Raw genomic sequence first — 16,755 nt, forward strand, 5'->3', positions numbered from 1 at the left:
GATTCTTGAAATAAGAAAAAATTGAGTCAAATCAAGTATTTCAGGAATCTTACCAAGTAAAATTTTCTTACTCCATTGGCAGATTTGAGTCAAATTTTCAGGCGAACAAGACAAATAATCTTACACATTCTGAAAACAAGATGATTATTCTTACACAATCAGTTCTTGTTTAGTAAATCAGTCTCAAAACAAGATCAAAAAGACTTTTTGGCTGATATAAGATTTTAAAACTTGGTAAGATGGACAGTTTTTGCAGTGTTTATGGTGAATCAACCATCAAACATCCAATTCTAACTATTAACCAATGTTTAAAAGATGTTGTTGATTCAACGTCTCATGGTTGAATTCTAATGATTAAAATGTCGTCTAATCAATGTTGAATCAACACTGATATATTATCAGTGTTGAAAAACTAACAACTGTTTCAACAAGTAAGTCAACGACCACTTTTTGTATAATTTCAACATGGATTCAGTATCATGCCTAACCATATTTCAAGGCTGATTCACTCATATTTTACTATCTGGGTCTGAGTCATTAAAGAAACAGTTCAATCTTTTTGGAAGATGTTCTGTCTTTACCTTTTAATTAACACCTTATCAGTTGAGACAGCAGTCATGGAGCCCCGAGAGCGAAGAAAGAAATCTTCATCCAGGCTAGGCTAATGGCTAACCAAACAAGTGTCATTTTATTTTATTGTGTCTCAGCACCATGTGCTTAAATTTGACTGCCTCAGCACCATCCGTGTACAGTCAGCTGCCTGGGGACCATCGGCATAAACACATCTACACTCTGCATGATGTTAAAGTTGTAGCACTGATGTTAGTTTGGTTCAAACAAAAGGAACAAACCAAACAAACATAAGAGTAGCTAATGTTGTGTAAGAAAATGTGTCACAATTTGCAGCCGAAGTATGCACAGGGGACATGTTAATAATCTAATATTTAATTACAAACATATAGAGTTTACCACACATAATTCAGATCTGATCCATCCCAGTTAACGGCCCAGAGGGACACATAACGCAGGTTTTTAACAAGGAAGTCGACACAAAGTAAAACATTTAAGAAATGTGTCTAAAAATTCAATTAATCAACCACAAAGTGTTCAACAGTAGCATTGTTTTACAACTGTCTGCTGTTTCTGAAGAAGTCCTCTTAGAAATCTGATAAATGATTTGGCTAACCATTAGCCCAGGGGCCTGCAACCTGCGGCTCTGGGGCCACATGTGGCTCTTTGGTCCCTCTGCGGTGACTCTTTGAAAATGTGACCAAACATAACAGAACAAATACACGTTTTTTGTTTTTTTGTACTCACAACAGAAATAAATTTGTATGCAAATATGTGATCAATGCTAATACAAAAGATAAAACATGTTAGCTCATGCTAGCCTAGTGTTTACTTAAATAATCCAAATTCTTTCTACGATATTTCTCTCAAATCCATCAGAATCACCTTTAAAGAATTTGAAAACTACATTATAATAATAAGTATTAGAAAAAAAATACCTGAATAGTTCAGTTGACCTAGTTTTTATGAAACTTGGTAAAAACTATATACAGTGTTTTCTTGTTTATATGAATATGGTCTTTTCATTTGTCCTGATGTGCAAAAACAATAAATAATTAAATTCACAATATATTTTTAGTTTTATAAAGTCACTGGCCATAAAGGTTCCTGAAAAGGCTTCGAAAAGGCCCACGAACCATCAGTTGATAATCACAGTTGTAGCTGGTTTTGCGGCTCTGAACACATTTTATTTGTGAGCCAAGTAGCAGAAATGGCTCTGTTGATCATAAAGGTTGCAGAGCCCTGCATTAGCCTAACCTGGATGAAGACTTTAGCCTCTCTCCACACTTTGTACTCTGTGGTTGGTGTCATAAAATGCTGAGTGAAAACCATCAGACTGTTTAGCAGTTTAAAGTTGACTCACTGGACTGTCTTGATAAGTTCAGGTGAGCTGTTCTGGCTGATGAAGCATTTATTTCAGATGAGGATTCACTTCTCTAAATTGGACTGTGCTTTTTTATTGTCTTTAAAGACTGCTGGAACAAACAAAGCAGCTCCAAACTTTTGGTCCTGTTTGTGGTTCTGGTTCTGATGGGACTGGTTTTAGGTGTAGGTCTCCTGAAAGGCGTGGATGCAGCTGTCGTACGCAGGAGGCGGGGTGTGTGAGGGGAGGAATCCTTTCAGGCTGTTGCTGCCCAACCAGAAGGAATGTCTTTTGTTTGGCACAAGAGAGGCCGAGTCCGACGAGTCTGAGGCCACCGTGTCCTCTGACATGGTTACCTGTGCGTCATTTACCAAGTTCAGAGCAGGACGGCTCTTTTTGGGCAGCGGTCGAAATGTGGATGCCTCTGCCAAAGGTTTACTCCCCAAAGGGCCCACGGGCTCTAAAGACGGCTGCCTGTAAACACCCAGAAAAGTGCTTCTGTAAACACCCAGCTGGTTGTCCGTGGGGTCACGTGTTCGAGAAGTGATCCTGGCTTTAGCCCGGCCCCTCGACACCCAGGTCAGCAGAACGTAGACCATGGCTCCCAGCAGCAGGCCCACAAGCACCGATAAACAGAAGGCGAGGATCATGTCACCTGTGAAAAGACAAATCGACACTCAGTCCAAGAGGAGGAAGCAGAGAGCAGAGAGGAAGGAGGGATGAAAAGTGCTGCTTCCAGCTAGTGGCCTCAGCTCCCTCTGAAGTTAAAAATAAACTACACTGCAAAAACTGTCCATCTTACCAAGTTTTAAAATCTTATATCAGCCAAAAAGTCTTTTTGATCTTGTTTTGAGACTGATTTACTAAACAAGAACTGATTGTGTAAGAATAATCATCTTGTTTTAAGTAAGTAAGTAAAAGTAAGTAAGTAAACTTTATTTCTATAGCACCTTTCAGAGACACAAACATCACAAAGTGCTTCACAGAAAGCAAAAAATAATTAAAAACAATAAAACAGATCACAGATATAAAAACAACAATTAAAACACAATAAAAAGCACATTAACTAAAAGCCTGTCTGAATAAAAATGTCTTAAGATGTTTCTTAAAAGAGTCAGTAGAATCTGATCAGTGAAGGGACAGAGGGAGAGCGTTCCAGAGCCTCGGGGCCACCACCTGAAAAGCTTTGTCTCCACTGGTTTTATCATGGGTTCCTGGGACCACCAGCAGCATTTGATTAGAAGACCTCAAAGTCCTGGATGGACAGAGAGGCTTCAGAAGGTCCAGGATGTATTTGGGGGCCTGACCATGAAGTGCTCTGAAAGTTAAAACTAAAATTTCAAAATGATTCTTCAAATGCACAGGGTGCCAGTGCAGAGAGGCTAAAACAGGTGTAATGTGGGCTCTCCTGTGGGTCTTTGTTAATAATCTCGCTGCAGCGTTCTGCACAGACTGAAGCCGAGTCAGGGAGGATTTGTTTAAACATGTAAAAAGACTGTTACAATAATCTAAACGAGAAGAAATAAAAGTGTGAACAACCATCTCTAGTTCCTTCTGTGACACAAAAGATCTCAGCTTTGAAATATTCCTTAAATGATAAAAACAGTTACGAACTAAAATTTTACAATGATTGTCAAAAAACATAGAACTATCAAAGACAACACCCAGATTTATGAGACTATTTTTCACTGAAGGAGTTAAAAAAGCAAGGTGCTGCCTGATTACAGGGATTTTATCATCGGGGGCCATAATATGAGTTTCAGTCTTGTTTGCATTTAACTGCAGGTAGTTGTTGTTCAGCCATGTTTTGACTTCTGACAGACAGTTACTGAGTTCAGATAGTTTGAAGAACTCAGGGGGTCTAAAGGAAAAGTACAACTGTATGTCATCAGCATACAGATGGTGTTACTGTAACATTTTAAAATACCTCCTAAAGGGTGCAGGTACAATAAAAAGAGGATTGGGCCCAAAACTGAACCTTGGGGTACCCCACAAGACAGCGGTGCAACATCAGAGTAAACCTGATTCATAAAAACAGTAAAAGACCGTTCAGATAAATAAGAGGTGAACCAGTTTAACACAGAGCCAGAAATACCAAAATTATCTCTCAGTCTTGTTTTCAGAATGTGTAAGATTATTTGTCTTGTTAGTCTGAAAATTTGACTCAAATTAAGTCAAAATTTCTGCCAGTGGAGTAAGAAAATTTTACTTGGTAAGATTCTTAAAATACTTGATTTGACTCAATTTTTTCTTATTTCAAGAATCTTACAAAGTAAAATTTTCTTACTCCACTGGCAGAAAATTTTGACTTAATTTGAGTCAAATTTTCAGACTAACAAGACAAATAATCTTACACATTCTGAAAACAAGATGATTATTCTTACACAATCAGTTCTTGTTTAGTAAATCAGTCTCAAAACAAGATCAAAAAGACTTTTTTGGCTGATATAAGATTTTAAAACTTGGTAAGATGGACAGTTTTTGCAGTGTAACCAAAGACAAGAAACACAGATTTATGTAAGGTGTATTGATTTCTTATTGCTGCAAAGTACTGCTATAGTTATGGTCATATATCGTGGCTGCAGTGTGGGTGTTGGATCATCAGATCAGTCTTACAGGTTCTGTCTGCAGCACGAGTCAGAACTCTGCCTTATCCTTTAGTTACAATGTAGTTTTCTCACATTAAGACAGACAAAAAACAAGGTGATTTTGAGATTTTCCAGGTTTTTGGGAGCAAATGAAGAAGATATATTATTATTTGGCATCATTTCTCTGACAGATCACTTCTAATCAGAGCCAGGAAGTGCTGCAGCTCTGTTTGTCTGACCTCATTGTCTTTCATGTGGTTAATTGTTGAATCCCAGTTACTGAATCATAAGTTGGTTGGTTTGAACAAAGTGTAAAACGTCATGGAAAGAATTTCCACACAACAGGATCCAGTCTAGTTGAAAATCATAGACTGAAAATAACAAGCAGAACTTGGAAGTTGAAGCTGGAACAGGACCAGCTTCCCTGTACAAAGACGGACCTAATTATGCACAGGAGATCGGTTCAGTTCTCAGACCTGAATATGTATTTACAGACTAGAGGTGCAACATGCATCTGTATCAAACTGTTCAATCCAGTGCTTTAGGTTCAATACACTATGTATCAAACTATACAAATTGTTCAAATTTATTTTATCAACTTGTCTCCTGAAGATGCTCTGTGTTGAAGGATCAGTGGATCTGTGTTCGACTACTCCACCTAGGCTGCATTTTTGAGCGCAGATCCACTGAGAAACTTGTTGTTCAGCAACATTTAATTTAAAAACTGTACTTTTGAGGTTAAACAAATGTTTGTAATTAATTTAAAGGAGCAATATCATGTAAAAGCAACTTTTTAGAGTTTTATATCATAATGTTATACTATCATAAAAAAACATGCCCAAAGCCTTGCTCTGACTCATTCATGCATGTTTGAGAAATCCTGCAGTGTTTTTAAGAAGCCCTGCTGAGGAGCAAAACGACAGGTGGGGACCAGAAACGCCCCTGGGACGTGTCTTTAAGCTGACCTTCCTCATGGCAGAGCGCACCCCCCTCCCCACACACCCCACCCATGACTCCTGCAGGCTCTCGGGTGAAAAACCAAAAGTAAAACTTAAACTATCTGCTGCTCTCAACATTAGTTCTCACTCAGTGAAGCTCTTTTCAGATTGAAAATACATTTGAGGAAATGTATTTTCAGATGCCAAGTAAACTGCATCAATGCAGCCCACCCCCTCCCCCTCACACTGAAATGTGCAAAACAGAAGCGGAAGGTGGTTCTTAAAGAGACAGAGGCCAATTTCAAAGTGTTTAGAAGAGGAAGTGATGAGAAGATAAGTTTATTTTCTATTTAAACATGAAAACAGCATTTTAATAACAGGTAAAGGTGACATAGATACTTTATTATGGTATAGTATTTAAATGTATGTCTGAGAAACACATAATATTGGCCCTTTAATTAAATTACAAGTTAAGAAGGGCATGGACATTTCTCTTTTTTGTATTGAAAAATATTGAAACGTGAGACTAGTCGATATACTTGTACCGAATTTAACCGAATTGTGAATTTTCTGTATCGTTACACCCCATTACATAAATTTACCACACATAACTCAGATCTGGTCTATCTCCTGAATCCCTGTCCTGGCTCCAGAAACTCAAGAAAAAAGGCCTTGAACAACATGCAAACCACCAATTTTTACCAGAGTCAAGTCCCACCAAGTGTTAAATCTTAGTGTTCAAACATTCAGCTTTACAGTTTGTATCTCTCTATACTTTCTAACACATGTAATTGTATTTTCTTATTTCTTGGTTGGTAAACAAAGGTTATGTGATACCAAACAAATACCTAGCCAATTTGGCATCCAAGATTTCAGTTGGCACCCCTGTGCAGTTTCCTAAATTTTACTGCCAATTTATAACATTTGCATACAAAGTTTTGTCTTCCATATTACTTTTTTTATCTTTAGAAAACAGTTTAATTTAATTCATTTGAAACAGAAACCCAGAAGTCCACCTCATATCTGCCCTCATCTGCTGAGTTCATGAGGAACACCTGTTCAGGTTAACCAGCTGCTGTGGACTGAAGCAGTTTTAGGGGGGCTTCAGGGATATACTTTGTAAAATATTTACTCAAAACTCTACATTTTCCAAAAAACAGACTTTAATCATTACTGAAACTTCCATTTATTATAATTTTTGTTTTCTATTTACACACTGAGCACCAGTAGTTGGCCTTGACTGCATCATATGATGCTTTTATCATGAAATATCCTTAACACCAGTTAACACCTCATAACAAAGCAGCTGAGAAACCCACAGAACAACTTATCTTCATAATCTTGAATAGACAGCAACTACTGCACAGATGTAATCAACTATACTCTGATAAAAAGTTATTTAAAGATTTGTCCTCTATTTTTGACGCCCCCTAGATGGACAGAGCCCTTAGCTTTTGCCTGTACTGCCTATGGAACAGGCCGGTCTTGTACATCATTTAATATTGACTTTAAACTTGTGCAGAATTTCAATCCAAATCAATTCAGTTCAAAAATACTTTATTTATCCCAGAGGGAAATTAGATTAGAAATGTTTTGAAGTATTTTTTGTGAGTGTAGCTGGTCTATAAATATATTTAATCCATAGGAATTAAATTTTGTTACTTGAAAACATTTATGTTTCAGAAGAAAGCATTGACTTTAAACATCCCTAAAGGAAAAATATCTATATTTTAAACTAAGAATGTTAGAGCTGCTCCTTATGGTAACCACACATCTGTGTCTGTCTTACCCTGACTGCCATATTCGTGAAAGGTAGACTGAAAATAAGGCTCAAAGAACAGCTGCTGTGTGAAAATTATAAATCAGGGAATTACAGAAGACTGAACACACAGGAATTGTATTTTTGTATTAATTTAATTTAATTTTTATGTAGAAGATGTGACAAGTCAAAAAAAACCTCACTTCCTGGTTTGAAGAGAACAAATTGAGTAAAATATTACTAAAGTCTGTGAAGCTGTTGACTTTCTGCTTTTTGTTGGAGAAAACTGGAAAACCTGGAAGTCCTACAGCAGTGAGAGACATACTGGGTGACAGAAGACAAAATATCTACATTTTGATCTATATTGTGATACATAAAATTCTGTTTATTTGTTCGTTACCCTATCTCAACATCAACTGTCAAACATTCAGTGGAATAAAAAAAGCCTCCAACTCAATTCTGAATATGTAAAAATAGGATGACAGGTTCCGCCATGTATAAATGAACTTTTATGAACAGTTTAATTTTTAAAGAGGTTTTAAAGGTAAAGTGTCTCTGAGATGCAGAGCTCTAAACAAGGCTGGCTATTCCACTAAATCCCATTCTTCTTTGTTTCCTGCAGTTTCTTTTCCAGATATTATCTGTGTTGTGCAACGTATTACTGCCAAAAGTAATCTCACAGTATTCCTGTACGTGTTGCTTTTTTAATGAAGGTTTTATTTCAAAACTGTGCAATAAGATATGTAACAAACCCTGAACAGAATGGTAAAGTTTTTCAACAGCGTTCCTTTGGACCCTTCAGAACCCTCTCTAACAGACAGTTGAAGATGGCCCCACATTATCCTGAGAAACAAAGAGAGATGCACTTACCAAGATTAAATGATTTTAATATTTCCAAAAAGGGGCTGGTTTCATTTTGTGCCATTTTCTGCAGATGAGCTTAAGTTTAGTTCCACCCTGACCCCTTTGCAAACAGAGACTGAGCTTCTTTCTGTTCCTGCAGTGGAAACATGGCTTCCTTCCTCCTCTAAGCTTGGCTTATCTGTACGGGACATAACACTGGGAAGCAGGGCTGTTTCCTTTTGCATCATTTCCTTAGGATCAATACTTTTTTGGTGTAATTTTATGAAGCAGGCCACATCACACGTGTCTGATGGAAAACAAGGATAAACTTTGTAGGATGCACAGGTTCTTTTATTTATACTTTTAAAAAAGAGACAAACAAATCTATTGAAACGTACAGCCTTTCTGCTAATGTCCAAATTCTTGGAAAGTTGTCAAAAGTCTTGACAACAATGTGAACAACAAACCACCACCTTCCAATGCAGAGTCTGCAGCTCAGAGTCTCTGCAGGGATTTCCTTCAATTGTTTCTGTTCCCAGCTCTCTCATGCTCCCAGGCTAACAAATGAAAACAGTTGCTAACAGTTCTCCAAACTTACTAACTTTAAGTATTTCTTTCTCCATCTGGTCTAAGCAAGGCTTCGTTTAAGATCGATGCAGCCTGCTGTCCAGCCTCAGGATTTACAATGTTAACCCAGTCTTCTCATAAATATGTCCAGCAGGCGGCAATGAAGTGTCAACATGTCCAACACCTTTACAGCTTCAAAGACCTGCTCAACATTCTTCTTTATGGGCTTCAGCAGTGTTGTATGAAGTACCACAAAGTGATACTTGAGTAAAAGTATAAGTAAATTATCAAAAAATTACTTTGGTAAAAGTTAAAGTCTCCTTTAGGAATATTACTTGAGTAAAAGTCTTAAAGTATCTGATATATTTTGAACTTAAGTATTAAAAGTAAAAGTATTGATTTAAAATGAGCAGTTAGATTTTCTGTAAGGACATTTATTAGGAGACCTCCCTCCAAAACAAAATGCAGAAATGACTATATATCGTATTAAAATAATTAATTTGTTAAATTCAGGATGCACTAGTCTGTTTCAGTTTATATACATWTATCAAGGGTGACCAAATCTTTTCTAAAATGAAATCTATCCGAGGGCTGTGGACAAATGCAATAATATAATTCATAAAATACAAATACTTCTTAAGTACAGTCCTTTTATTTTAATGATTATAGCCTGCTACACTGTGACATGATTTGTTTGTGTACAAGCTAATACGGTGTCAGAGTTTTATATATTTATACTTCTCATTCAACCACAGTTAAATTCACTCCATCTAGAAGGCACAATTTATATTACATTATATTTTATATACTTGTATTATTATATTACTTGTTTAGTTTTTTACAATAACAAGCTGGAATGAAATAAAAGTAACAACTTTTTACTTCCTGCCTTTTTTAAAAATGTAAGGAGTAGAAAGTACAGATAATTGTGTGAAAATGTAAGAAGTAGACATAAAAAGTAGGCTGAAAATAATTACTCAAGTAAAGTACAGATACCCAAAAATTCTACTTAAGTACAGTAACAAAGTATTTGTACTTAGTTACTTTACAACTCTGGGCTTCAGTTAATGCTTAAACACTTATGACCTATATCAAAATGTTGAGCTAATCCAGGAGATAGCTGCTGTGACTTTTTAAACTTTTTACATTTTCAAAACATTCAGTTTACCATGATCCCTGAATAATATGATGGAGATTTTTTAATTTTAGTTCAGCATACTTACACTATATTGGCTTAATGCTAGTTTTAACTTCCAGTTAGCCTTTTCATTTTTTTGCCAGCCTTTTGCTACTTCTAGCTACCATTTCAGCTAGAATAGAATAGAATAGAATAGAATAGAATAGAATAGAATAGAATAGAATAGAATAGAAACAGCCTTTATTGTCCCGCGTGGGGAAGTCCAGTGTATGTGACATTATCAACTGTGGCAATAATAATAGAATTGAAAATAGTAACAATAAAAATAAACAGAATAAAATAAAATAAAAATTACTGTACTGGACTATCAAGATGAAATTAGACAAAAATAAAATAAAAGCAAGATACCATTCAGAAAAATACAAAATTACAAGAAAAACAGTCCTGACAGACTCATGATCTGATGGGGTGTGCAAATTGAGTCGAACTCAGTCATTATGTCAGTGTTCCAGTACAGGAAAAAAAGATGTACAATTGCCATAGATAATTATTGATATAATGATTGAGAGGTAGAGTTGTTTGCCCTGCAAACACAAACATGGATGTTTATCGAGACTACTGGGAGCAGTGATGGTTATAGAGTCTAACAGCTGATGGGAGGAAGGATCTGCGGTAACGCTCTTTTGTGCATTTAGGATGCAGCAATGATAAAATAGGCTTTATTATCAATGCACAAGGCATTACAACAAAACTGAACTGACAGTGTTTATTTAAAGACGTAGGATGACAGCAACATACTGTATACAGTATACATAATGACGTAGGATTTGGCAAAATTTTAAGATAAAACCAATAAAAGGGGGGCACCATCCCCCCTTGTTTTTGTGTCTCTTGGGTGGGTGTTACACCGTATTTGTTGTCATGTACAATGACAATAAAGGCACTTAATTCAATTCAGTTCAGTTCAATTCAGCAGTTATTGCACTTAAAGTGTTTGACTGGTGTTCAGAGTTTTTGAGTTTGCTGATGCAGCTCTTAATGGTCCTGTACCTTCTGCTGGGGGGCAGCAGGCTGAGCAGCTGGTGACAAGAATGGAGGGGGTCTTTGAAAATATTCTTTACCCTGGACAGACAGCGGCTGCTGGTGATATTGTTGAGGGAGGGGTGAGGACAACCAGTTATTTTCTCAGAAGTCCTGATCAGTCATTTTTTTGTCAGACAAAAATAATATGTAAAACATGTCTGTACAAATGACAAAGGTATTAAAAATACAACTGCTTGAAAATTTTAATTTTTATACTGCCATATTTGTATTTAAAACGTATTCCTTTCTCTCACTTTGTCCACCATTACTAGCAGAAAAAAAATCTCCGGTCTGCCCGCAGTGCATGATGGGTTATGGTGGGCTGAGATGGATCCATTGGACCAGTCCTTCAGTTAGGGGCAAAGGAAGGACGCATTTGGTGGCTGCATTGAAGAAGTCTTCGGATTTGGACAGCTTCCGTTGCGGTGCTGTGACGTAAGCGGACGACGAATATGGCTTTCGAAGGACCCGGCCTCCCGTTTTGGATACAGCCATAGTCACAAAATTTCAGCTAAATGTTTCTTAAAGGGATCCACGATTAGTTGTAACATTAAACTTTATTTGATAAACATTTATTTTAACTGTAAAATAAAGACTGTAAAAATACTGTAGGCTGGTTAGTTTAGTAAATTTTTTTAAATATATTTTAACACGGACAGAGCCATTTTATTTACATGCAAAGCATTCTGGGTAAATGATGACATCAAGTAGGTCATTGGTGTGAGGCTGCTAGCGAGCTATATCCACCCTGAAGGTTAATCTTGGACAATATCTGATGATCGACTCTTTTAAATGAAACCAGAGAGCGTTGACAGGGAGGAGAAGGTAGAAATGACTCAGCCTGGAACTGAAAATATGGATGGAGGACAACAGAGCTGCTTCATGGAAGAAGAAACTCAGCTTAGTCTGTTAGCATTCGCGCTATCCCTCACGCTATATTGCCTTATATGTATTAGCTTGGCGCTAGCGAGACAAACAAGCTAAACTGAGGTCCTCCATCCACATTTTCAGTTGCAGACTGAGTCATTTTTGTGTTCCCCTCTCTGTCATGTGGATGGAGGACCTCAGTGACGGGAGGAGAATATGTAGCGCTGAGCTAATACATATAAGGCAATATAACCTCGGAGCTAACGCTAAAGCTAACAGGCTAAGCTGAGGTTCTTCTTCCATGAAGCAGCTCTGTTGTCCTCCATCCATATTTTCAGTTCCAGGCTGAGTCATTTCTACCTTCTCCTCTCTGTCAACGCTCTCTGGTTTCATTTAAAAGAGTCGATCATCAGATATTGGCTGTGTCCAAAACGACAGGCCAGGTCCTCCGGAGGACCCAGACTCCCCGGTCGTGGCGGGCCGGGTCCTTGGTAGACTGGGAAGACCGGAAAAAAAGAGGCTGTGAATTTGGACGGTCTAGCCTCCCCTCCTTACCCCGGCGTACGTCATGTCACCTAGCAACTGTGACGATGCTAAACAAGCAAACTTAAATCAAAACTAGAAAAATATCAATATATTAGCATTATTAATATCACAAAACTATAAAATTAACTTAAAGGTAACATTTGAAGAGCTAATTGACCTGCTGTAGGTTCATGTTTATTTCGCGTTTTTTATGACGAAAAAATAACATATAAAAACATGTCCATACAAATGATAAAAGTATTAGAATTACAAACGCTAATTTTTTTTTTGTTTTTATATCACCATATTTTTATTTAAAATGTATTCTTTTCTCTCGCTTCGCCCTCCATTACTAGCATAAAAAATCTCCGGTCGGGCCGCAATGCATTATGGGATATGCTGGGCCGGGAAGGATCCATCGGACCTGTCTTCGATTCGAGCCAAAGGAAGGACGTATTTGTCGGCCACATCGGAGGAGTCTTCGGTTTTGGACGTCCTTCGTCGCTGCGCTGTGACGTATGCGGCCGACAAATTCGACCTTCGGAGGACCCGGCCTGCCGTTTTGGACACAGATATTGTCCAAGATTAACCTTCAGGGTGGATATAGCTCGCTAGCAGCCTCGCACCGATGACCTAGTTGATGTCATCATTTACCCAGAATGCTTTGCTTGTAAATAAAATGGCCCCGTCCATGTTATATGTTTTTAAACATTTAGTTTAAAAATTATAAAAACTGAACATATTACAGTATTTTTACAGTCTTTATTTTACAGTTAAAGTATATGTTTATCATATAAAGTCTAATGTTACAACTAATCAGGGATCCCTTTAAAACAGATGAATTAAAGCCTTAAGGAATTAGCTGTAGTAGCCATCTCAAATTTACAAATTCAGAGTGTATTTCTTTATTTGTATGTGCCCCCCCCCACCAAAAACAAAAACACATTGTCCAGCCCTGTGCCACCCCTAGCAAAAACGTCTAGCTCTGCCCCTGCCCACTCAACACCTTCACTTATGTCCTTCTTCCGTCTTTCCTCTTTTTTCTTGCTTTACATTCATGACACCTCCTTTTCAACTCATCTGGCATTTTGGGCTGTAGTTGAGGTCGTATTTGAGTTTTCGAGATGTCAGTGGTGGGATGTAACTAAGTACAAGTACTTTGTTGCTGTACTTAAGTGCATTTTTTTCATGTATCTGTACTTTAGTTGCATATATTTCATGAAGGGTACTTTTGACTTTTACTCCACTACATTTTACATTGAGTATCAGTACTTTCTACTCCATTACATTTCTGTAATGCATTGAATTACAAAGTACATTCATGCTACGTCGCATTTTTTGTGTGTGGTTCATTTGTTTTTTTTAATTTGAAAGTAATCAGTAGCGAGTGGGGGAATTGCTGTAATTGGCCCATTGAACCACTGCAAAGCAGGAAAGTACCATTAGACCCTAAAAAAGAAAAGCAGAGCAGCAGCATGCCCACAATGGTTTCCACCACAGAGGAAATGTGCCATGGGCCTTATTTAAGACATTCAAGTTAACTGGTTCTAAGAAAAAAATGACTTGTTGATATTTGATAGAGGAGGTTGGTGGTGAATTGACATCTTCTGCAGCTGTTGTCACAATCTGTGATGATGCACAGAATCACAAGTCCAAGTGTGAACAGTGTCACAGAGGGTTAACACAAAAACATGCATCATCTGCAGCTTTGTTCACTAAAATGGCACCATTGATGTATTAAAATATACACTCAGTAGGCACACTTCATGATATTGTAGACCATTAGAATACATTAAGTAAGTACTTTTACTTTGAAAACTTTAAAGGGGCAAATCATGTAAAATCAACTTTTTTGAGTTTTATATCATGTTATAATGTTATACTCTCATAAAAAACATGCCCAAAGCCTTGCTCTGACTCATTCATGCATGTTTGAGAAATCCTGCAGTGTTTTTATGAAGCCATGCTGAGGAGCAAAACGACAGGTGGGGACCAGAAGCTCCTTTTGGTACCAGAAACGCCCCTGGGACGTGTCTTTAAGCCGAACTTCCTCATGGCAGAGCACACCCCCCCACACACCCCGCCCATGACTCCTGCAGGCTCTTGGGTGAAAGTGAAACCTAACTGTCTTCTGAGCTCTCAACATTAGTTCTCACTCAGTGAAGCTCTTTTCAGATTAAAAATACCTTTGAGGAAATGTATTTTCAGATGCCAAGTAAACTGCATCATAGTGCACGCCCATCCCTCCCCGAAAGGGGCGGAACAGAAGCAGAAGGTGGTTCTTAAAGAGACAGAGGCCAATTTCAAGGCGTTTACAAGAGGAAGTGATGAAAAGATAAGTTTATTTTGCATTTAAACATAAAAACAGCATTTTAATAACAGCTAAAGGTGACATAGATACTTTATTATGGTATAGTATTTAGATATATGCATGAGAAACAAATAATATTGGCCTTTTAAGTATTTTTAAAAGCAAGTACTCACTTACTCAAGTATAATGTTAATGTGGTACTTTTACTTTTACTAGAGTAAATTCTTGTCTGTTTATCTGTACTTTTACTTAAGTACAGTGTTTGAGTAGGTTTCTCCACCACTGCAAGATGTTAATCAGCTGCTCTCGGTTATAGCAAACCATGTTACTATGGTCCAGCATCATAACAAATGTTCAAAAGTAAAAAAAGATATCCTCAAAGCAACGGAAACAATCATACAAACAAACAAACAAAAAGCTATTTTTATCCATGAAAAGACTTGGTTTTAAAATAAATATTTCAGAATAAATGTAACAGAGTTACTTTTACATGCAAATGCAAATACTGTTATAATTAGCTATTTGTTAGATAAGCTTAGCATATTTTAGCTATCTTTGTTATCTTAGCTATCATTTTTTGATTTTTTTTTTTAACAGCTAACTAAGTTAACTCTGCTTCTTTTAGCTTTAGAAGCTTAGTTTCAGCTTGTTCAGCAGAGTTCTTCAGCACTCTGGGTAGCAGCAAACTCCAAACCGGAAGCTCCTCCTCCACGTGCCAGCAGCCTCCTGTGGTCACGGACCCGCACGCCAGTGTCGCGCGCCGTTTCCATGGCAACCGAGCAACAGTAGCACGCGCAGGCACTTCCTGTATGAAGATGTAAAAAGTCATGTCGCAGATATATTTAAGTGAGTGTTTGAGCGGGATGAGTTTGGTGCTGGTTGTTAGCTGTTGGTAGAAACTTCCTGTCGCCTTCAGCGGCCCGGTGAGAACACTGATGATGATAAGGCTTCTCTATTGGTTCCAAGCTATTTTAAATGAATTGTTTTATTTTATTTTTTTCATACAGAAGTAATTTGACTTTTAACTGAGTTCTTGTCTTTCTGTTCCTGAATTATTTGTAACTTCCTGCTAAGCTCGTAAAGTTGTGCTGTTTCCTGTTTTAATATCTTTCACTTAATTTCCTAAAATACATCATGCTGAGTCTTTATTTATGGTATAAAACATAAAGGAGTGCATTTTTACACGTTGAGGAGATAAATAGTTTTTTAATTGAATTAGTAATTAGTAATAATATTGAATTATTCACAATGACTTTGTATTTAATTTGTCATAATTTTCAACTTGCTTTCCTTTTGTTTCTTTTGTTTCTTAGTGAAGTTGTGGTTAATAGGAGGCTTAATAAAAGTTAAAAGGTTATATTTGGATAGTTAAGGTGAAATTCTGTTAAAACTCTTAAAAATCAGTATAAACTATCAGCTTTTCATACTGCGGTTTTACACTGAAATCATCTCATGTTCAGAAATATTTATATATTTCTAAGCAAAATATGCAAAAACAGTTTCATCCACTTTCACCTTTTGATGGCGGGTCAGAAAACTTGCACCAAAAGTTAACTTTAATAGATTGTAAATGAAAAGGTGTAATCCACCTGCTGGACAAACACTCACCTGCACACTCTTGTCTTTTTCTCAGTCTTTGAGTGGAAGAAGTGCTCTCATTGGACAGTAAACCTGCTTGTACCTGCGTGAAACCTGAGATTCAATAGGACCTGGTCCTGCAGTGGAACAAGGAGACGGAGGGAGGGAGGGGCAGAGGGTGCGTCCCACCTCAGACAGCTGTGAGACGTCCTGTGGCATCAGTGTTGTGACACAGCTGCAGGGAGACGACATGGCGTCTCCCAGACACTTTGGTCGAGGCTCTGTGGACATCGCTAATGTGATGCAGAAGCTGCAAGGTGAGTGTCGCTTCCTGCTGCTTTCCAACACAACATCCTCTCTTCCTCTGCTGCTGCAGGATTCTGCTGACTCAGGCTCTGCTACCTGCAAGGCAGAAGTTACTTAGAATACTTTCACACACGACACACACTTTCACACACCAGATTCTCCTTCAGTTAATCAAGCCTGAAGACTGCTTGAGTAATTAAGTGTTGAGTAATTATACGTAGGGGTGTAAGAAAATATCGATACACTGAAATGTCGCGATATTTCATTTCCCGATACTGTATCGATATTCTAAAGCCCTGTATCGATTTTTTTATTAAGG

The 16,755-nt window shown here is 37.5% G+C and overlaps 1 protein-coding gene and 1 long non-coding RNA gene across 2 annotated transcripts in view; both read right to left on the minus strand.

The window, feature by feature from the left end:
* Nucleotides 1–1,615: 1,615 nt before the first annotated feature.
* myct1b (myc target 1b) lies at nucleotides 1,616–8,195 on the minus strand. The gene is made up of 2 exons (XM_014021304.1): nucleotides 8,089–8,195; nucleotides 1,616–2,588 (listed from the first exon to the last, which is right to left on the minus strand). Exons 1-2 carry the CDS (start codon nucleotides 8,141–8,143, stop codon nucleotides 2,113–2,115), a joined length of 531 nt encoding a protein of 176 aa, XP_013876758.1. The 5' UTR covers nucleotides 8,144–8,195; the 3' UTR covers nucleotides 1,616–2,112.
* A 6,951-nt stretch (nucleotides 8,196–15,146) lies between these two features.
* Nucleotides 15,147–16,755, minus strand: part of LOC106526664 (uncharacterized) — a 6,283-nt gene continuing 4,674 nt past the window's right edge. The window contains exons 2-3 of the long non-coding RNA XR_001311284.1: nucleotides 16,161–16,532; nucleotides 15,147–15,357 (exon numbers count right to left, since the gene is read on the minus strand). This is a non-coding gene — a long non-coding RNA (uncharacterized LOC106526664). The remainder of the gene's footprint in view (nucleotides 15,358–16,160; nucleotides 16,533–16,755) is intronic.

This window comes from Austrofundulus limnaeus, unplaced genomic scaffold (assembly GCF_001266775.1).
Source record: "Austrofundulus limnaeus strain Quisiro unplaced genomic scaffold, Austrofundulus_limnaeus-1.0 Scaffold287, whole genome shotgun sequence".
NCBI classification, from domain to species: Eukaryota; Metazoa; Chordata; class Actinopteri; order Cyprinodontiformes; family Rivulidae; genus Austrofundulus; species Austrofundulus limnaeus.

What these genes read in the sequence shown, in the direction of transcription:
- myct1b (XM_014021304.1), bottom strand. Translation starts at nt 8,143, where the DNA reads ATGGCACAAAATGAAACCAGCCCCTTTTTGGAAATATTAAAATCATTT. An exon ending in ATTAAAATCATTTAATCTTG is followed by an intron (nt 2,589 to 8,088) that starts GTAAGTGCATCT and finishes GTCTTTTCACAG; the next exon opens with GTGACATGATCCTCGCCTTC.